At 34.9% G+C, this 23,465-nt stretch overlaps 1 protein-coding gene across 1 annotated transcript in view; it reads left to right on the forward strand.

The window, feature by feature from the left end:
- itga9 (integrin, alpha 9) overlaps nucleotides 1-23,465 on the forward strand; it is a 135,325-nt gene that overhangs the window by 35,793 nt on the left and 76,067 nt on the right. Inside the window, exon 15 of the mRNA XM_088929806.1 lies at nucleotides 4,858-5,018. Within this exon, the coding sequence (XP_088785932.1) occupies nucleotides 4,858-5,018 (161 nt within the window). The remainder of the gene's footprint in view (nucleotides 1-4,857; nucleotides 5,019-23,465) is intronic.

Here is a 23,465-nt window from a genome sequence, read left to right on the forward strand (position 1 = left end):
CCTGGACCACTGGTTGCCCACCATTAGTGTATAGGGAGAAATTCTGTTGGGAGACAGAAGCAGGATCTGGATAAGGAGCCATCTAGAATAGTTGGTTAGGAAGAGGGCTATATTTTGTAAATGTTACTGAGGAGCCATGAGCACATATTCTTGTGAATGTCAAGTTTTATGTTACAGTTTCACATACAGAACTTTCATACTGTACCTTCAGTTCAATACTTGTATTTTATGTTTATAAAGAAAAAAATAATTCAATTTATTAGAACTTTATACATTGTAAGTCAATTCTTGTGCTTCCTTAACTAAGCCTGCTATGTTTTATGTATCACAGTTATTTGATTTTTAATGTTAAAAAAATTCAAAGTTAGTGGAAAATTAGGCAGAACTATTCTGTGTCACTGGCCCAGTGTGCTTGTGCACTTTGGCACTCCAGGAGTGGCTGTTGTCCAAAGGAATTGTGCTGCAGGAAGCACCTTGGAGTACTTACTCAGGTTGTGGATACATGCCAAAAACCTGCCTGAACTTCGCAGCATGATCTGCAACTTACTGTAATTGCCAGAGGAAGAGAGAGTCAATATAAAAAAGTGGCCAAGGCAAAGAGAAATTGTAAATGACCACATGCAGATTTGGAAGACAGACAGAGATGTCTCTGCCCATTTCTGTATACCCATTGCAATGTGAAAGTTCTAGCCTTTCAGCCCTTTCCTTTTCCTCTTCATCAAAACCTGAGATGGAAAAACGTCAATGCAGAGTGGTGATGGGAGTGATTTTAAAAGTAATTACAGTAGCTATATTGCTGGTTTATATTGCCTTTTTTTCTTAAGGAACCCTAAGTATCTTAAGGTCAATGATTCTTTGTTGGTTTTGTTCTACCAGTTCTTTTTGAATCTGTTCTAACTTTTACCCTGATCTGCTGGTTTGATAACCTGAATCTGAGAAGCAAGAACAAACAGGGCTGCTCTTCCAGCCCTCTCCTCCATCTATCATTCACATGTATTGTGTAAAGCAAAATCCATCTGTGATGATCCTTCACACCCCTAGTTTAATAATTTCCAGTTACTCCCATCAGAACGCAGATACTGACTCCCCAACACCAAAACCAATAGATTTTATGTTCTCATTCAGACCTGTGAGTTAAAATGAGTTAAATGCTGATATGATGATAAGTTTATGGATTTATCTGTTGTTTTTTGGATCTGAGCTCTACTGTATATCTTGGTTCCTTTTTCTCAATATACTTCTCTTTACTCCACTGCCAAAAGACTACAGTAGCTAGATTGGTTATGTTTACACTAAGATAAACTTTATCACTGGAAACTTCCAGTATGGATACAATTTTTCCTTTTTTTCTGGAGGCATTATGTTGAATCCTTTCCTGTTTATAAAACCGAACCGGTCCCCAAGAAAGTAAAGAAATAGAGCTGTTGTGTCACCATTCCCTGTGTTTCTGTCATTATTTTTAGTAGTAGTCATAGTAGTAGTTGTAATAATAATTTGTAATAGTCATCATCATTTTGCGTGATTATTGAGGATGATAATTGTTATTGTAATCTGACTGCAAAACATTTTATTATTTATAGACCCTATTTAATTATGAAGAGTTTAAATTATGATTAGTTTTTATGAATCTGACCATGTCAGCTGATGTTTAAACAGATATCCCATTATTTAGCCTATGGGTGTGACAGGGCTGTCCACATGCTTGTAAGCTTGCAGCAAAAAAAATATCATGGTTATGTAACATGCTCCTTAAGGAAAGGGAAAAAAAGAGCTGTTTAAAACCAGTTTAAATTTGGCACAAACACTGGAATTAAAAACATCTCGTGTCTAAATAGGTCTTAAAAGTACATTTCCCTCAAACTAAGGGATTAGGCCAAGTCATCCATCTAGTCTCCTAGACTTCATTTCAGGTATTATTGAGATTTAGGTGCCTTGTCTAAAGTTCTAACCTTCCCTGACTGACTTAAGCTGTTTTCTTACAAGATTATCTGGTATATTTAGGACACTAGAGGAAAGAAGTTTTTAGACCAGTTGCTCTTGGTTACTCGAATCTGTCTTCACAACAATCCTGCACGTGCTAAAGCCTTGTGATAGGCCTTGCTGGCTCTGATCCTTAGACATGTGTAAGTGTTTTATAGTGTAAAATTGTTTTCCAAATTTAGGTGGAGACCTGAGGTCTGTATTAAGTAAAAATGAGCAAAAACATTCCCATTCTAAACAGCAATCTAATATTTTTTTATTCTAACAAAGAGGGACAATTTTTTCCATTTTTTCAAGCCTATTGTAAGTCTTTTCACACACCAGAATGTATTTTGGCAGTAGATGAATCATGTCTTTTAAACTGAGCCTTGTGTATTGCCAAACTTGAACTATGGAATTTAACCTGACTTTCCACTGTGTTTTTCTCTAAAGACAGACAACTTCTGCCATGTGCTAAGTCTGTACTGTATCTCATCTTTTGCAATGAGAGTTAGGAGCAAAGAGAAGAACTAAATGAGTCTGCATTTGACCATTCTCATTGAAACAGAGGAGAACTCTGGTCTTGTGATCTTTTAGAAACAGAAAGGCTTTGGTAGTTTAACAGTTTGGTAGTTTAAAGACTTCATCAAGCATTACAACAGACACACCAGCATGTTTTAAACACACTGTGGTTAGGGAAACCTACAGTAGTTGCCCTTTTTTACCCAGTACAGTGTTAATTGTCTGGAAATACCACAAATCTCAGTGTAGTGTCTGAGGCAGAGAATATTTGAAACTATTATTGATATTTGTTTATTTGAAATCAAGTACATACAGTAACATCTTCGTTGGTTCTTAAGTTCTTTTTTCATATATACTGTATATGTGATAGGTGGCATGGTGGTGAAGTGGTGGGCATTGCTGTCTTGCAGTGCTGCGACCCTGGGTTCAATTCCTGGGGTGCTATCTATGTGGAGATTGTATGTATGTTCTTCCCTTGTTTAGTTTTCCCTGGGCGCTCCAGTTTCTTTCCACAGCCAAAGACATACTGGTGGGTTAATTGGCTTTTGGGGAAATTGGCCTTAGGTGTGAGTGTGTGTATCTGTGTTTGTGTGCCCTGCAATGGATTCATGTCCCATCCAGGGAGTATCCCACCTTGTGCCTGTCATTAGATAAGATTGGCTTTGGCTTTTCCACAACCCTGAATTGAATGAAGTGGTTATAAAATGGATGGATGTATATATGGTAGGTGATTTTAAGAGTAAAACTTCTGTGAGGATGCTCTATTAACAAGTGTTGAAGAACTGAAGCAAGATCTGGACTAAATCTGGACTCCAGTAGAATAGTTGGTTTGGAAGAGGGTTGTATTCTGTGAATGTTATTGAGGAAAACGTAGCATGAGTCATGAGCACATATTTTGGTGAATGTCAGGATTTTAGAAAGAAAACAATATTCAATTTATTAAAACCGTATACATTGTAAGTCAGTTCTTGTGCTTCCTTAACTGAGCCTGATGTTTTTTCCTCCTGTTATGTCTTACGTGTCACAATTATTTGACTTTAAAGCTCAGAAATTTCAAAAATTGGAAAATTTGGCAGAACTATTCTGTGTCACTGGCCCAGTGTGCTTGTGCACTTTGGCACTCCAGGAGTGGCTGTTGTCCAGAGGAATTGTGCTGCAGGAAGCACCTTGGAGTACTTACTCAGGTTGTGGATACATGCCAAAAAACTAGACTTTGCAGCACAATCTACAACTTACTGTAATTGCTAAGAGGAAGAGAGCATCAAAATAAAAAAGTGGCTGTACTCATTTCTGTGCAGCCACTGCAATGTGAAAGGCAAGTCTTCTAGGTCAGGGGAGCTTGCTTTCATTTTCCTCTTCATTAAAACCTGAAATGGAAAAACAAGGAATGGAATACAAGGTTATACTGTATATCAGCCTCATTTGTCTAAAACCAAATTGAACAAGGTATAGTATATTTCTTTATGTGACAGGTACATTTCCTCCAGTGTCACATTCACACACCTCTTCTGGCTGTGTCCCACATTGCAGATATTATGGTAGAAATAAATATGGTACTCCATGGTACTCAAAAATGTTTGGGAAAAGTATTCTCTCAGATCCTGAAAAAGCACTCTTTGGTTGTTCAGAGGAAACATTTAGATTAACAAAGGCAGAACAAATAGCATTGGTGTTTGGAATGGTTGTGTTCAGAAATGTTTTTCTTTGAGAATAGAAATCTATAATTGTACCCTTTTCAAGAGCTGTCTTGATGAGATAATCTCCACAAAGACAGTGGAGTTGGTTTTCTTTTGGCAAGTGCTTTGGAGCAATTCCTACAGACCTGGGGTCCCTTTCTTTATTTTTTTAAAAAGAAAAACGATGCATGCTTTGTGCTTATCCCTGATTTTTTATACATTCAGTCATTTTGTGATTGCTTATCACAGATTTTGACATTATTCTTATCTCAGGAAGAAAAATGACATAAGCAAATTAGTGATTTTTCTTCTTTTGTGTTTGGCAGTTTTTTTAGGTTTCAGTTTTGTTAAAATTTTCAAAAAGTCTTTAAAATAAAAAATAATGAGTAAAGCAGTTCTAATACTTTTAAATGACTTGGTACTGTTTGTTTTTTATGAAAAAAAAATGCACGAGATGTCGATTTCCATGCAAAATAGCACTAAAAATACACAACATATTACTTTCATGCTAAAGAAAATCATTACTTTTTTTCAATTGCTCAGTCTAGCTCTGCTGTGGGACCATAACTGTGGAAAGTGGTTAGTCAGATTAAATGACAGGTGCCTTTTTGTAGACTTAAGGGGTAAAAAAAGTTTGCACTTTTGATTAAACTGATATTTTCCTTGAGTGATTCTTCCTGTACCAATGGTCCCCTTGCAGGTCTGATCTATAACCTGACAGCAGATGCAACAAAGCGAGAAAAGGGCCAGCCGTCCAGAGTACTACTTGGGCAGAACAGAGAGCTGACCAGCACAGTGGGGGAGATGGTCAATCTGTCCCTCAACAAGGAGATGTGTCAGCACTACGTGGCCTACGTCAGGGTGAGTCTCAAAGCCAATTTCTTTCTCTTTATTGCTCTACTCATGCTTGGATGCTTTCATAACACCACAGCTAACATTTATTATGTAAATAGACACCTTTTAATTACTTATCCCTTTTCAAGATTATGCAGATTACTGTTGTTGTACCAGTATAGTGTAGAAGTGGTTCTTACACATTTCATTGTTGTGTGAGCTGTGAATGTACAGAACATGCTTATTTTCAAATTTATTAAAAAAACATTTTTCTTATCTTATTTATCTTATCTTTTCTTATTTATTCAATATAAATTATAATCCTGTGAGAAGAATATAGAGGTACATTATCATATACATCGGTACAGCCCTGTACAATCAAGGTATTTTATTCTGTAGTTTCTGTCATGCCGCTCTCTCAGTTTTGCTCCCTTTGGCCATTTGCTTCTCCCCACAAGATAGTAAAACTCAATGGGTGTGCTAAACAGAAGAAAAACAAAATCCCCAGTTTAAGTCTTTTATCATTAAAAAGCTCAATGGTAGAAGACAGCTTATAAGATACTGAAAGGGTTTGAGGTGGTTGTGTGTCAATTGAAAATAGAACATTTTAACAACTGTTCATCAAGAACTTGATCCTGCCAGTTGTAGTTGCTGGTCTAAAATGGAATGTCTTTAGCACTTGGTGGGTAAAGATAGGATGGGCATATCACAGCCTATTAAATTGATTGACAAGGCATTTTGGTCCACTGAGAATCTGGGAATTTCTTTTCGGAGCCATAGTAAGAGATTACTAAATACCAAATTACCAAATGAGTGTTTCCTTGTTATTCCCTAACGCTACACATTCATGTTAAGTGAAAGTAATGTTATACTAACATACATTTAACAATATGCATCTTTATATCTATTATCTTTAAATTTTAAATTTTGGAAAAACATATTGCATCTTCCCATAGGGTTCCCTCATACATATTTAAATTAATTGTAAACAGATTCTCATAATGCTTTAATAAACAGACGATAATAATTAAACACTCTTAAATGTAACACTCTTACATTGATAAGATAACGAAAAGAAACTTTAACTGAAAAGTTTTTATTTTATGCAAGAAAAACTAGACTGTCTTTCTTACTTACAGATGACATCATGTCTAAAAGTGTAAAAGAATCCCATGTGAGATATGATGTTTTTAAAGTCATATGTCACCCTCACATGACCTTCTTATTAATTTCAGATGGCCTCTGGTTACTTCAACCCTATTAGAGAAGGGTTGTGCAAACTGGTGTTCAGTATCCAAGGGTGATGTTTGAAGCCATTTCTCATTAAACTCAGTAGTTGAAATTGACTCAGTTCCTCATAGGTCCCACATATCTTCAACCTTTTCGACCTTTGCTTCCCTGTACCAGAAAGATTTCTTGACAAAAAGCATTCTGATATGTCATCACTGTGCTAATTGCATATTCACTATTTGAACACTGTTTGTTAAATGCACATTTAAAAGCCTAAATTCCAGTTACATAGAATTTTGTTGTTAGTTGCTTAAATATGACTAAAAGGTCTATTAACTATTTTAAATAAATGGCCTGTCAATATAAAATCTTTGAAGCATGTAACTAGTTGAGTTTTGTAACAACCATTAGCACAGTGTCAGTAAATTTAAACAATTTGAAAAACATATTTATGTAACATTTTTTTAATAAAAGGTATGGCTTTATTGAATAAAGTACAGCTGTAATTGCTTACAAAAATGCCAGAGAACTGCTGTCATATTGCAGAACCTCTTCAGTGAGGAAGCTGATAATGAACTGCAACAGATTTGGCTTCAATAAGGAATGAAAATAATTATACTGATGCAACTTGCAGATAGTTGGAGAGAGCTCTATAAGTCAAACATAGTAGAAATTGCAGAAAAGAAGAATATTTCTTTTGTTCCAGTATTACAGTACATCAATTTATGGAGAAAATCCAGTTACACGGGGGAGTTTTGAATGGTTTTAAAGATATCAACCACCCTGTTTGCTGCCTTCTGTAGCTACAGTTTAGTAAGAGCACAGTGGAAGTGTGTTAAGTTTAAGCTGTGAATTGGTGACAGACCTGCCTCAGAGAGATACAGTAATTACAGTAAAAAGTCCAGCAATAATGTCTAATTAAATCATTGCCTGTTTCAAAGCAGTTAAGTGACCCTCCTAGCACTAATGGGACTGCAGTCTATCACTTAAATTATCTTAATGAATAGAGAGCAGCTGTGGCAAAGGAGTGTTTACTGGTTATGAGGGTAGTATTTCAGTGACCTGAAAGCATGGTCTTTTAGAACATGATAAAGAACCACACTTTTGTTTTTGTCACTAATTGAATTAAACCTGGTGGGTGGGATTTCACAACAAACACTGTACCAAGAAAACTAGCATCTTGAGACTGATCCTATTGGATTGATTTACCACCTCATGTAGCCTACAGGGATCAACATGTGAGGCAGTAAAAAAATCAATCAGGTTTTTTTTTACAAGGGATTTCACCTGTTTAACTCATGAAAGATGAATCTGTAACAGGGAATGGAGTTTTACCACAAGGTACTTCACTAGAATTTTACCTCAAAATATTTATTCAGTCTCATTTTATTTCTTTTGTGTAAATGTTTGATATGCCTTTAATTCTAAGGAACTATTTAATATCTGATGTATTGTTGAAACATTTTCTGTCATGTGATAGCTCTTTTTTATGAGAAACTAGTATTACGAGCAACTGTTAAGAGTCAATAAAACTAGTGAAGACTGTTTGCTATAAAGACTTAAACTATTAGTTTTTACAAAACAAAACTAATTTGAATTACAGACTTGTACTGGGCACACAAAAATGGAATCGATTGAAGTTGATAATTTATTACAGGACAGCCAATGAACTAAAATGAAAAGTTCCAATTGTATATTGTTATTAAAACTAGCAATCATTTTTATTATGATGAAGGAAGATTGTTTTGGCTTGTGTCTGCTCAGTTTATTGTGTTTTTAGTAGGAAATGGATTTTGCAGTATCTTAGTTTGGCTGGCCAACTCTTTAAAATAGATTGTGTGGTAAAACAATTAATGTAGTTCTTAGTTTTAACATTCCATTTAATCTATTCACAAGAAAAGTTCTTGTTTTAAAAACAGCTTTTATTGTGCTTCATTTTCTTTTCTTACTTGCTTATATTATTGTTTTTTTCTTTTTACTCTTTTTCTTAATTAAATTGATAGTTGGTGATTTTAGTTAAACTGATTTTGATGATTATATTTTCAGATACCACTAAATTTGCAGTATTTTCATTTTGATAGTCTTGTGTTATCTCTCTTTATGGTACATATCAGCTTGAACCAGAAATACATTACTAACTTTGAAATTCTGAAGTGAAAAAAAACAATGGTAATAACTGTTTACAGCAGGCCTCACACCAAAAAAGGTTTGGAGGGATGAGCTGAACGTCCTGGCTTTTGAATAATTAAACATTATGACCTGTCCTTGATTTCCCTAACAGGAAATTAGCTGTCACTTTAAATATCCAGTGATGAATAAGTATTAGTTTTGTATAAGATAGAAAATTCTGGTTGTGCATTTTAGATCCATGCAAAAGCAACATAGGCAGACGCATGACAACTAAAGAGAAGACATGCCTGATGTTTAACCTGTAAATACTCCTAGCAACATCAGGTTTGGGTGATAAAGTTACTCATTTACTCTAAATTTGTTCTCTTTTATTTCTAAAGATAGACAGTCAGAAATTACAACCAATATGTTACTTCCTTGGCAAATGATAGGATAAGTATCAACATTACATGTAAACCTGTTCCTGTTCTGTTTAGATTTCTCATGTTCTTTCACATGATCTCTTTCTGTAATAGAACTATCCACATAGATAGTCAGTATCTGTTTCAGATCACACTTTAGCAGCTAAATTGTGCATTTTTTGATGGCCTAGGATACAATTTTGAAACTAGTGAATGGTGTTCTAAAGCAATGTATTGCAGATTTATAAGAGAATTTACAAAACAGTTTAAAATGTCTTTATATCACACATTTTGACTGACCTCTTTCACTAGAGCTACTTATTTCACACAGTTGGATATTTATCTTTAACATTCTCCAATACCTCCTGCAAAACTGGATTAAAATGCAGCTGCAACATTAGCTGCCTACTAGACTGCTTAGTCTAGTAGGGGCAGACTTTGTGATCGTTGTTTCTAAATTACAGATTGACTTCTAATTTGATTGCAAAGAAGAACAGGCCTGACATATAGCATGTGATTGTCTCACTAGATAAGTTATATGTTTGGTATATTCAGTTTGGACCACATAACGAATACTGCTCATCAACCATCCTCCTTTCCTGTCAGTATCCTCTGTGCTAATCACTATTCTCCATATTTTAATTCCTGTCAATTAGGTCTTTTCCAAAATGTGCACCCATAGTTGTTCATCCAAAATCTCTCCTAAGCCTCTCATCTGGCAACATAAAACAGACGCAGACCACGCAAGCTGCATAATGAAGAACCATCATGTTCACTCAGAGCACCTCACTGGGAATAGGGGCTCTCAATTGACCAACTTATCACAGGAGGTGATTGTCTTGTTATATTATTCAAAGGCACAAAGTACATACAGAATAGCACCATCAATGCCTTGATTTTCAAGGTTCAGAAAATACATGTGTTTATTTTTAGGTAGATTAATATAATTTCTGGAATAAAAATTCAGATTTCTGGAATGAAAAATTTCTGGAATAAAAATAAAGCAAATCTCTAGCTTTACCAGGGTTCCCCAAGCACAATTCGCTGAGGGCTGCTGAGGGCAGGGTGGGATTAGTCATCCAGGGCTTTCTCAGTAACCCATGAGGACTCCTGTGTGGTATGCAGTACTGTCAGTGAGAGATGTGCTTCTGCTCCAGTTGGTGCTGAACTGAGTGATGATAAAGACAAGTGTCTTGAAGGTGCATAGGTCAGAGGAGTCTACCAATATTTCTTCATTCTCTCCAATGTATGGTCATGGAGTTCATAGCAGTGAGTCCAAGATAAAAAGAACACACCATTTGCTATGCCAAATCAGATGGTTATAACAAATAAAGTGATAAAGTCATTAGTAATTAATTCAAAATTTAAATATATATATATATCTTAAAAGGAGCTCTTAAGGATTTTTCCCCAGCATTTATCAACACCTCTCCACTATCCCTAACTCCATCACCAAAGCAGCAGCCTATTGATTTATGATGGCCGTGATTCATCTCTTTATCTCTTCTATTTGGCCAGGTGGCCAAATTGGTTAAGTCAAATGGGTTAAACCAAATGCTCTTTCCACTTGGGGGAAGCTCTTCTGATGTAACATAATGAAACAATCTGATGTATTTATTTATTGTTACAGTATCGAACATACTGTAAGTGGCATTACTTTAAAACCAATGTTATGTTAAAGAATTGACATCTCTTTTGTATTTATGAATTCATGTTTGAAGTAGCACATTTGTAGGTTTACACTATTCTGTATACTGTACATCACCATCTATTTTATTGATTTATCGAAGTAAGATTTTATTGCTTTGCCAGTGTGTATATTTATTTAAATTATAGGATACTGTAAATGTAATTGCATGTGAGAGGATGGAATTAGCCTTAATTACTAAAAATTTGGCTGTAGAAGAAGAATGTTGAGTTGGTTTCCCTGTCCAGTCATTTGTCTTGATAGAGTGTCTGTCTACATGGGCAAGTGAGAGCTAGGCTCTTTCATAATCCTGGGAATGCTAATAGAAAACAGCTGTGGCTAAAACTGAGCTGGGCTGTCCTGCATACCCATTTATAGTGACCTGGGGACTAAGAAAGGTGGCAGCAGCATTTGCATTATAAGCATGACTTTCTTATGCAGTACTGCCTGTTTGGCTAGACTAGAACTGTATGTACTGTACTTTAAGTAGAGTAATCATTTTGTTGCTGTACTTGTGTTTTCAAGTCTGAATATATAAATTCCAAGGCCAACCAGTATTTTAAAATGTGAATATTGATACTATACTGTATATACAGTATAAAGTAAAATGTTGATCTTTTGAGTTGTGGGCTGCTGCACATCACCCTGGTGGGTTCTGCACCTCATAAAAGTGGATAAAATTGATCCTATTCTATGCGTGCAGTGCTTTGGGATCTCTTGTGATGAACATTCATTATGAACTTATCTGTTTATAATAAAATAATATAATAATAATAATGTGTTTCTTGTCTGTAAATTGATTCAAAGCAAATTCTATAAAATAAAATGATAATTTATGGTAAACGAATCTGTTCTAGAATCCTAGAACCTACAGAATTTATGAATATTCCTTGTCGAACATAATGATAAATAACTATACAAAGCATAAGCATTTTCATTGGTATAGATAAGTGAGCAGTTGAACACAGCTTGGCAAAATCTCATTCTTAAAATACGCACAACATTGGAATAATCTGAATGATCTCATATTTTCTGGCCATGGCTTTAAAGTGAGTAATTTTTTAAAGCTCTGTAATTTGTGACTGTATCCAACCAATTTTAAAGTCTAATTTTTTCAGAATATTATTCTTTAAATTAAGTATAATGGTCTTTGCCATTTCTACATCTCTGTTTTGTCTTCCAAAGTTTTGGTCTCCCCAGAAATGCTAGTTCATGTGTCTGTACACTGTATTTACTTTTTTTTATTAACCAGGATCATTACACTTTGTTCACATTACATGTTTGAATAAGCAATTAAGATAATTGCAGAGGATTCTGTGTTCATCTTTGCCTGATGAAAACAACATTCCACACATCCAGCTGTAATTTTTCTGCTTTTTTATAGAGCTGTTTAATGACTTAAGGTCATTATTCTCAGCTAACAAATATAGTTATACGCTGAAGTCATACACTTGCAATGTTGCAGGGATATCTTTGGAAGCTTTTTTATATTTACCTGTATAATAATAAAAAATCACGCCATTTTAACAATGTTCCATTTTGTTAAATTTCCAATCATGCATGCTCTTTCTTGAAATTGAATTATATATATATAACACTTTTATTGGTAAAAGAATATGAATATCAGCAAAAACAGCAAAGAAAAATCACCAGCTGAAATGTGAATTTTCATCCCAGGTATACAGTAGGTCATTAGCAAATGGAAGCAGGTTTCCCTCTAGATTTATCCTGACTTTGCTCCTTCCCACTCAATCTTGACAGACATCCCAGTCCCTGCTAATGTGAAGCAGCCCTATCACATAATGCTGCCAACACTATGCCTGACAGGAGGTACAGTATGGTGTCGACTGGGTGATGCACTGTGTTGGGTTTGTGCCAGACACAATGCTTTCGCATTTAGACCAGAAAGTTCGACCTCATAAACCTTTGCCATATGTTTTGCAGAATCAGTTAACGCTTTGTTGGGAACTCTCTAAGGCATGTGGAGTGGAACACTGAGATGTTTTTGTCTCATGTATATTTTCACTTCCCTGAGCTATTGAACTTCTATAGCTCTTTGAAAGTTGCTGTAGGCCTCAAAGTGCCTGATCTAGACATAATAATAATAATAATAATAATAATAATAATAATAATTACCTAGTAATAGGTACAATACGCTTTCCCGTTCCTGATAATTAGCTTTTGAATTTGGGTTTCTCATAAAGAAAAAAATAAAGATAATGGATACATTTGCAAAGCACTGTATATCTTGTGATAATACACAATGTTGACTAGTTGACTTTATCTTTCTTGAACTGGGATTTTCTGTAACTCCAGCCTAAAGGTGGCCTCAGATTTTGTTGTAAATGTCGATATTGTTGCATTGACATTTATAGGCAGAGAAGTCTTTATAACTATTCAACTGTTGATTTTCTTTCTTGTGCATCCCTGCTGGATGCTTAGCTCTATTATGATTTAGTTTAGTTATCAATAGTAGATGCAAAGGGAGGACTAACAGAATTTCACTTTCATGTGAAATGCACAATCACTTTCTCAGGTGCATCTATGAGGTGCATCTATGAGTGCGAATCTGCTGATCAAATCTGGCCTGTTCTTGGACCAAACCTCTGCCAAACTTCTGTTCCCTGGCAGCTGTTATAATAATGCAAATAACACAAATCTGGGATGTGTAAGAACATGTGGTTGCCACTTGGTGTGAAGTTTAATAAAAAATATTTAAAAACTTGTTTAATAACTTTCTGGAAAATCAGATTTTCTTGATATAGTTATACACCTATTCAGGCTAATTTTAATTTGTTATTGTAGTTTTCGTTGATAAATCAAAAACACATGAAAAATGACCATTAACCTATGATGGAACAAGACATTTAATCATCATGTATTCATGATGTATGAATTATAAGTTATGGAATGACATTGTTTGATTTTTCAGTGTACCAATATAAGTTTTAATTTATACTCATACTGAATTTATAAAGTTGCGAGTTTACTTTCTGATTAAGCATTTTGTTGCCCTGATGTTATTAGAGAGGAAAGAGGATTGCAAGTTCTTGTTCTTGTGATGGAAGAGTTTGAGTTGAAAACAAGTAATCTCATGATTCACCAAGAGGACAGATTGCTCAAGAGTCAGACTTGCCTATATGGCAGTTGCATAACAGGGAGTTGCATCAGGTCTTCATTTGTTTGGAACTTTTCATTTGATCTTTCTTATTTTTTAGTGGAATGCTCAGTGGTTACACTTTCAGCAATGCATAGTACATACCATGAGAAATATTCAAACACAACCAGAGATTAGAAGTTACATTTGAAAAACAGAGGCATTGCATCTATAATATATTGCATTCCATCAAGAGTTGCAGAGAGCTCTCAGTGCATTATTTACGATGCAGTTTGAGTTTTCCATTTTTTTTGGTGCAGCAGGCCTGTAAAACTTCTGCCAAAACACAACAAGAGAATAAGAACAATATGCCAAGATGTTACTGGAGTCACATAAATCAGAATCTTTGTGGAATGCAGGAAAGTCTAGTAAAAATGATGGAGACCTCATTGATTTGTAATGTCTGTCATGGAAAGCAAAGGAATAACACGGTTTTATTGATTTGTTTACTGCAATCACAGGAACTATTTACCTTGAAATACAATTTGAAGCACAAGCTCCGGAGATGATGAATGTTATTGATGGAGCTGTGTTTCTGTTTTAAAAATAAGGGAAAACGTCTTTGGAAAGAGGTCTTAATTTTCAATGGATACTCTATATATAATATTATTCATACTGTATATAACATTTCTGTTAAGCAACTGCCCTTGTTTTTAACCTAAAATTACCAATGTATGAGTATACCATTTGCGTTCCTCTTTCCTTGTTAGCAGTAAAATTTCCATTATGTTAAAAAAATCTCTAAAGCCCTTATCTTACATTTAAGAATTTGAGCTCTTTATTGATCTCTGTGAGCTATGACAGCAATTAAGCCACTTTCTTCCCAGCTGTTCTTAATTATAATTATTTCCTACATTATTTCTAGAAAACTATATGTCTATGTCACAAGTAACTCCCTCTTTTTCATCCCTCTTCCACCTCATTTCCACCTCTGCAGCAACCTCCTGGTTTACTCTTCACTCTGCAGGGGGTCCCAGCTTTCTCGTACTATGGGTAATGGTCTGGCCCTCAGCCAAATGGGTTAAGCCAGGTCTCACTATGCTGTACTTTAAATACTCAAACATCCTCAAACACATCCAATTTTGGGATGTCACTATTTTTGTGAATAACAAATGATGTAATGATGTAACTCAAATAGGTCACACCCTCACACCTAAAGAAGGCTCCACAGCCGAAACATTGTGTTTTCTTTCTTCTCTTTTCAGCATATAATAAACCTTTAGTTGTTCCTTTATGATGTAACAGAGCAGAATGAAATATTACTCTGTCGCATTATATACAGTACAGTTTGTGTTGTATCATCAGTTAAGGGTGTTATGTTAGCTGAAATTTAAATTTGCATTGTACATTTAAATGTTAATTTACTTCAATGATAATGCTTTCAAGTCTGACTCCAGTGTTTTGTGAAAATAGTTTTTACTGGTTCAGTGATTTTAATTGTACATTTACACCTTAACCTCAGTAAGTTTAAGAATTCTTATTCACTACAAAGGAGCAAGAGGATCAGTTTGTTGATCATGTATTTTGTAGAAAGACAGGTTTTAATTTCTGCCCCTTGAACAACTTAGTTCATGAATCCCAGTTTATGCAATCTTAAAGGACCTTACCCTGAATTGTATTTAAACAGTTGTGGATTCACATAAAATTTTATGCAGGACATTTGTGTTTTTTATAGTGTGAGTTAGCTTGTTTACTCTGTCTCAGGATCTCATCTTATACACATTCCCTGTCTGTCTCCAAAGTCATTCCACCTATCCTGGTGCCATATGCGATTTGGCATCTCATGAAAATACATTCTGATACAGTATATGTATATGCCCTTCACTTCATAGTGGTAGAGACTTCATTAAATTTGATAGCCGGATATATATAGGAATTTAGTTGTCTGTGTTGCAAAAGATTTGAATGTGTCGCTTCAGGACTGGCAGATGAAGCTGACACTTGGCACAAAGTGACTGAGCTAGTACTTCCTTGGCTGACAAGTAACTTGTCGGCTTGCAATGTTATTGTTCACAGACAAGCTAGACTGATCTTGCAGCTGTGCAAGTTAGCTTGGAAATGTTTTTTGAACAAAAAGGTTACTACACTGTAAGTCGCTGTGTGTGAATACTGTGTACAGTCTGGAATAACTTTGCCTTTCTGTTTCTGTTTTCATTCGTCTGGCCAAGTGACGGTAATGTATAAAAAAACCTTGATGAGGTAATGACTTCCATATTTGTTTAACTATACAGTGGCCCAATTTGTAAAAACTGGGATTAGGTCTGAGACTCCTTAGGGAACACACAAATGTCATACAGTTTGTCAAGTCTTCTTGACTTCTATATGAGATGTACTGAATGCACATAAAAAGCATCATATAAATATTATGTCTGTTTACAGCTACAGTACCTCTTGTATTTGCTAGAAGAAAGTATAAGGGAGTTTCAAACCATTGTGCTCCAGAGCAAAATGTTCTCTTTGTGTTCAGGAAGTTGTAGAAAATGCCTAAAGGTGCATATCTGCAAAAATAGACACAACCCAGTTTTCTTGTAGCTATATGCAGTATCATGGAATCCTTTCTGTCTGACTTGAGTGCCTCTGGCTGGCTGGGAGGTGGGCAAGGCTGACTGTAGGCACACAGAGACACACCTGCTGACCACATGGAGCAGAACTACTGCAGCTGTTGTTTAAATGAAAACCTGAAGAGAACAGTGGGTAGTTACTGTATGTAGTTTGCAAAATGAAAAAATGGACTGTGTGTATTTAAAAAATACACAAACAAAGTTTACTGGCTGCTGTCTTTTACAAATGTTAAAGTGTATCTTTATTTTTTGCATTGGGATATAAGGTTCATTCAGTCACACAACAAATCATGCTTAAGATTTAGAAAATACAGTAAATATAGCAAAGGAATCTTTGGTGGGAAACAAACTGATTTTGTTTTTTTCAGTGATTTTTTATAGGTCTATGAATTATTTGGGAAATTAGTAGTTGTAGAGCAAAATTGTATGGGTTAGTGATCCTGTGATGGAAAAAAAATAATTGAAAGACTTTTCGTGTGGTTTGGATAGCTTTAAAACAGATAACTCTCTGAAATCCAAGATTCAATCATCTGCAACTTTCTCATGCAGCAGGTAAAAATAATGCCATTCTGCTGAATTTCTGGTCTGATTTTCAAGGACTCCGCACTTATTTTAAAGATAAGAACGTACAGCGTTTTCAGTGACAATGATATGAGTTGGGACTGGCTTTTGAACTATAGTGATAGTCAAGAATATGCTGTTAGTGTAGCACTTGTATGATCTCCTACAGCACAAGAAAAAGAAGATAAATCCATTAGCAGGCATCTCAAATTGACACATTCGTTCTATAGTTTGTTACAACACACTTTGCATTATAATGTCAGTTGTATTTTACAAGTACTATGCACTGGATGATTTAAATTGTATTAATTGTCTCTTGTCCTTTTGACATTCGAAACTATGGCTTCTTCAGGCTTTCTTAAAACCTCTGATTGACCGGTTTTCCACACCAACATTCAGTCATCATGTAGTGAAAAATTAAGCAAAAAATATTTAAACTAAACATAAAACTGTACATTTTCCAAAGTAGTTTTTTCAGATAAACAGAGAAAAGACTGTAACAATTGTCTACACAATTGCCTGCAACTGTGATGTTTTTATTTTTCTTCATCATCAAATGTGTTACTTTGACAGTCTCCCACTTTCAGCACAGTTTCCTCTTTGCATGTTAAGACTGTCAGAAACATTCTTTATTCTTGAATGTATATAGTAGGTTGATGCAGGTTTGACAGACTTCACAAACCAAAATTGGTAAGTGATTTGAGTTAGTTTCCAGCTTTGTATGTGCAATACATATATACAACAAAATAATTAAGAATTGTTTTGTGTGATCATGTAAAACTTCCAGTTTTGCTCAGATGGGCAATGTTCACACATAGTGGAGCCCCCAATTCATCAGATTTTGCAACTTTTCCAGAGCCTTACTTGCAGAAGAAAAAATTGTCCTCATTCTAATGATAATACAGTATAATATGAAGTAGTTCAAGTAAGTAGCTGCGTTAGCATTCGTAGGCTGCAAAGGAACAAGTAAAGATGTATTCCGTGCTGAAAAGAGAAGAAAAGAAACACAATGTTTCGGCTGTGGAGCCTTTTTGGATGTCTTCTTCTTCGGGTGATAACCGAAGAAGGCTCCACAGCCGAAACGCTGTGCTTCCTTTCTTCTCTTTTCAGCATGGAATAAATCTTTACTTGTTCCTTTACAGTATAAAATGTTCATTCTACTGATACTGTTTGAAGAACCATTGATAATCATTTGTAGTACATTTGCATGTAATGATCTTATTTTCAATCCCTGTTGTTCAAAGAGTTATCAGAATCAGAAATGACCATACAAGTTTTGTTTTGTACACTGAGTTACACAGACACTTATATGTAAAATGTGTGAAATGAACTCCAGTGAAAAACATTAAAGAAGTTATGTGTGATGTGAATACGGTGGGTCTTTTAGTGCATGCTAATTGAATCCAGTTTTAATTAGAAAGTATTTTCTTGTGCTGTGAAAGTCAAAATTAGACCATGTAATGTATGAAGTCCTATACTTGTACCCATGTTGTAGTGTTTTGAGGGTGAAAGAAATTAACGTGGCATGCATTTTCCTCTGAGCCTATAAGATATAAGTTGTGATCCATTTTATTTCCCTAAATTCCATCTGTCAGCAGCCTATTAAATGAGATTGGCCTCATTAGGATTCTGTCGCAGGGAGCCAGACGCCCTGCAGGAATTAGGACTGAGGTAGACCTTGAATCTCGGCAAAGTTGCAAAAACTGATGAATCAGGGGCTCCACCATGTGTGAGTATTGCCCTTCTGAGCGAAACTGGAAGTTTTTTCATTCGGATCAAATCGTTTTAAGTGGTGTAAAACAGTAATTTTAAGCCGATTGGATATTTGTATAAGTCAGTGTTCATAGCATCTGCTTAGTATGGTGAAAAGGCTGTTTGAAAAGAAGTTGTGCAGGCTCCCTGGTTTAAACACAGACTGTGGCAGAGGGGAATGTTGTGCAAATTGTTTACAAATGCTGTCTGTCTGTGTGATATGGGGGCACATTAAATCTAGGGTGAAAGGGTAAGGTTCAGCCTGATATATTAATGCTTGATGGAGTAAACTGTTTGGTTTAAGCTCTTGAAAAGAACATTTCTTCCTGTGCGCCTGTTCCAGTGCAACCCAGCTGGACTCTTTCATTGTCATTCTCTGGACGTTGAGCACACATTTCCCTGATAACTATAAGTATTTCTCATATCCCAACTTCCTAGAATGGCAAATTCGTAAATATTACATTTTCGTTTAGAACAATTCAGATATAATGCTATGTGCATCCCTATGCTCATGAAAGAATTAGGTCAGGGGTCTCCAACCTTTTCTTGATTGAGAAAATCTACTTCTGATTTATATATCCTGAGCTACTAGAACATACAGTATATTGAACATATACCAACTTATGTACATAAAGTTAAACATATACCTATTATAATTGAATTATAATGCCACCCAAAAGTAGTGGGACAAAGGTGAAATTTTTATTTTTGATTGACAGTCAAACAGTTTTGTATTTGTGATCATGAGATTAATATGAATAATTAGAATAATGTAATATTAATGTATTAATAGTCTGTATGTATAGTATATACATATTTCTGAGTATTTACAAGCATACATTTGATCAAACACAGTTATTTTAAGCTACAATATGTACTGGGTCACATTCACTTTGATAATTTGAGAGTCAGAATTTGGTCACATATCCCCATAAGATCTTTGTGTAATCATCTGAGATATTTTACTAAGGCCACTTTGAGTTCTTGCCTATTCTTGGAGTGTTTTAACTTCAGGTATTTCTTCACCATATAAAATAAATGCTCAGGTGGATTTAAATCTGTAGATTAACTTGGGTAAACCAAGATCTTACTCTTTTTTTTGCTTAGAGAACTCCTTTGTTGCATTGGCCTTATGTTTGGGTCATTGTCATTCTGCATGATGAAATGCTGCCCAATAAGTATGGAAGCATTCTCCACTACATAAACAGAAAGAAATGTCTGGATAAACTTCAGAATTCATTCTGTTTTGCCATTATTAGTTACATCATCAATAAAGACAAGTGAGACAGTTTCAGAGGCCTTGCCTCTTATTGTCACCAAATACTGTACATTGATTCCTTGGGTGGTGGCTTCCAGGTGCCAACAATTCCTCCTTAATGGAGAAATCTTCAAACACCCTTCGAACAAGCTCAGCCAATTGGGCAGCATTAACCAATTTATCACACTAAGAAATAAACAAACATACTGTATTACATGTACTTAAATCTCTTACTGTTCAATCCTGTTAGCAGTTAATGAGAGGAAAGTGTTCTCCCCTAACTGTATTTGGAAGACATAGAAATAATGTGAGAATTGATTTTGAAACCTTTAAATTATAATATATAGTTAAAATAGCTTAGTATTAATAAGCTACTACAGTAAGAAGAAGGCCTATTAATAGCCTATAGGCCTCATAGCAGAAAGCCTATAATATTGTCTAAATTCCAGTTTGCTTTTGCAGAAAATTGTTGGCTGGCATCTTTAGAAACAAGTTGTTTCTTCTAATGTTCTATGTTCTACTGTAAAGCAACTACACAAGAAAAAAATGAATGCAATACATTAAAATGATTTCTGAACAGTTTGTTTTTCTCAGGGATACTTCAATGGCAACCATTCCATATTTAGTTTTTTCATGATTTTTAAAGGCCAAACATCTGAGTTACAATTTGTTATTGTTGGTGATTCTCTTTTCTAATTCTCTTGATGAAAAAATGTGCTTAGGTTTCTTTGTCAAATACACCATAGCATCTTTCCATAGTGAACTGAACAATTTATATTTATTATTGAAGATACATATAATGAAATATCACTTTTCTTTTATGTTTTGCATATTGTCAACAGTATCTTAATGTATTCTACCAAATGCCAAGAGGTTGAGGAAATACATGTTCCCCACTAAAACTAAATGAACTCCTTGAGGTCATTCCTGTTTGCATAAAGCTAGATATTGGTGAGATGTTAAAGGATGTTTCTCTCATACATTAAGAGAATTTTAAAATTCCCCTGGCAGGGGTAAAAACCAGTCAGGAAATAACAGTCTCTGTGCTTGCAGCCTAAAGCCTCTCCCCAGCCTGTTACCAGGCCCAAAAGAATAAAGATATTTGAATAAGTTAATTTGTTACCTAAAAACATACTTTTTCAATTAGTCCCTTGGAAGTTCTATATCTGTAACCCACCTCTATTTATTATTCATTGTGGGTTCCATTATGAGGCTATGACTCTAATGCCTTACATATTTCTCTGTTTAGAAAAGAAAATATTATCGAATCTCTTTGTTTAGTAGTAACTGTTTTAAAATTTTGGAGTTTCTGAATAGTAAGTCAACTTATATTTCACAATCCATACTTGTAGAAAACCATAGTTCAAACATAGTTATTTAAACTAGTGTCTCTTAACAACTGGCTTTGAAATGTGAATACTTTCCTAAAACTGGACAGTTGCACTGGTTTCACAGAAAGGCAAAGTGATATTCTGTTAGAAAAAATCTTTAATATCTTTAATATGAAAAAAACTCTTAATGAAAACTTCTGTGCTAAGAAATTCTGAAGTCTAAAAAAACAAAAAAAGGGGGAGCTGCAGTCCCAGTTTCTCAGACAGGTTATTAAGTCTTGGTAAAAAAAAAATGATGTTATAGAAAAAAAAACTAATTTTGAATTAAGCACATAATCATGAAAGTACTGTAAGACGACATGTTGTCACAAACTCGCCTTCAAGTTCCAATGAATTGTGACATGAGGCAGCTCTTCCTGCTCACTAGTCACTATAATGACGAATGTAATACGATGTACGAACAAATAAGCACAGGTTGTACAGCAGACATTTTACTGCAGAAATGTTCCAACGTGTTCCAAGTTAACAATAAGTAGTATTTGTTGGCAAAACTGTCTTGAAAAGCATTAGTTCTATTGGATTAAAAGATGTATTCACAGGCCTGCTGTTTACAATGTAATAAGGCTGTAAGATGTCATCATAAGTCTTGTTGCCTCATTCTAAAGTTATTGTGTACATTTTACTTTTATTGTGGTTTGAAAGGCACTCACTGATCCTTTCTGATGCTAAAATATAAAAATAGCATTGCAGTTCCCCTTTAAGGATTATAAATACTGAAGAAAGAAAAGAGTTTGAGTCAATTTGTGTTACTAAAAACAATACAAAGTATTGTACTGTGTATGTACAGTATTACACATCTGTGGCACTGAATAATGATTTATGCATTAAAACATTATCCTAATTTAATATTAAAATTGTGCACTGATATTAATTATGCTACATGAACCATCCTATTATATACTGTATAATAAGCTAATGATAAGCTTGGGACTAAAATATGTCTTAAAACCTCTGTTCATTTCAAAATTCTCATCAAAAAGAAAGCTGATAAAATTGAAGTGCTTCTTGAAATTTAGAGGCATTCATGTGACCTGAATCCAATTAGACAACTTACTTACATAGGGCTAATTGCTGAATTACTGCTGGAGCAGTACAACAGGAATCAAACATGTTAAGAGAAACTGACCATTTTTCTTTTGTTTTCCCAGCCTTTTCTCAGACAAAGCTTTCTCTTGACCACAATTCAAATACTTCATTAGAAACACCAGTTCCTTGTTGTTTTGCAGGTTATTTGTAAGCACCATCTTAACCTAGTAGCCTATTAAATACATATAATTCCAATTTTTTGAGAATTAAGGCAGGAAATCACATTCTCTACTCATTTAATTTTGTAATTAACTGAGTGTTATGATTACTAAATAATGATAACTTTCACCACAGATAAACTTATAAACTGATTGAATCCATAGCAGTGCATACTGTGTACTGCCCCCACTGTATCCTACTGATAGGGATATGCTGAGCTCAGCCTTCAGCCAGCTGTTGCCATACAAGGGCTCAGAGTACTCCAGAAAAATTATCTACGAGTTGCAGATTGCAGTTTTTTAAATAAAAAAGATTTGTCAAACAAAAAGAACAGCATGTATTAGCTTTTCCTGAGGAATGCACGTTTGTCCTCAGTGTGACTCTGGCTTTCTTCAGTGTATTTTTGGCAAATGCAGAACAGCTGTATTTAGTAACAGCTTTTTACATGAAAGAGGGAGGGTGATACTGAGAACATTGCTTTGGAATTCAGGGAACAGACACTGATATGGTCAAGATCAAGGACAACATTGATAGGGCTATATTTTTTTTTAAATTACTGTCCTCCAAACATATATCTGCATGTGTGGTTCATTAGTTTTCAATTATAGATACAACATACTGATGGATAAAAACACCAGGGTTCCATTTCACACTCATTAGTGAAACAAGAACATGGGGTCACAACTAGAATTTAAGGGGAATTAATTTAGGATAGAAAATAGGAAACCTTACACATCTTACAAGTGGATATTTGAATCCAGATTACTAGTAAGATAGTTATGGCCCATGCTGTTTTAAGAAATGTCTGGACAAAAATGCTACTAAACTACCAATCAAACAAGATTACCTTCCTTTCATTAGTAACCATTCTTACTGTACTTTCTTATGTAAAATAAATGGCACACACAGGTCCACTCAATTTAATCAAACATTTTAAAGAAAGATATCAAAATCAACAACACCCAAGAATTAAGCATACTGAAAGTTTTATAGAGTGTTTTAGTCACAATAACATTTGTCTGAGCCTGCTTGGTGTAGGGCTAACCTTCTAGATTTAGGAGGAGGATAGGACCTCCATGCAGAGGGCCGTATGTGAAGGAG

The sequence above is a fragment of the Atractosteus spatula genome, chromosome 12 (assembly GCF_055471065.1).
Source record: "Atractosteus spatula isolate fAtrSpa1 chromosome 12, fAtrSpa1.hap1, whole genome shotgun sequence".
In the NCBI taxonomy this organism is placed as follows: Eukaryota; Metazoa; Chordata; class Actinopteri; order Semionotiformes; family Lepisosteidae; genus Atractosteus; species Atractosteus spatula.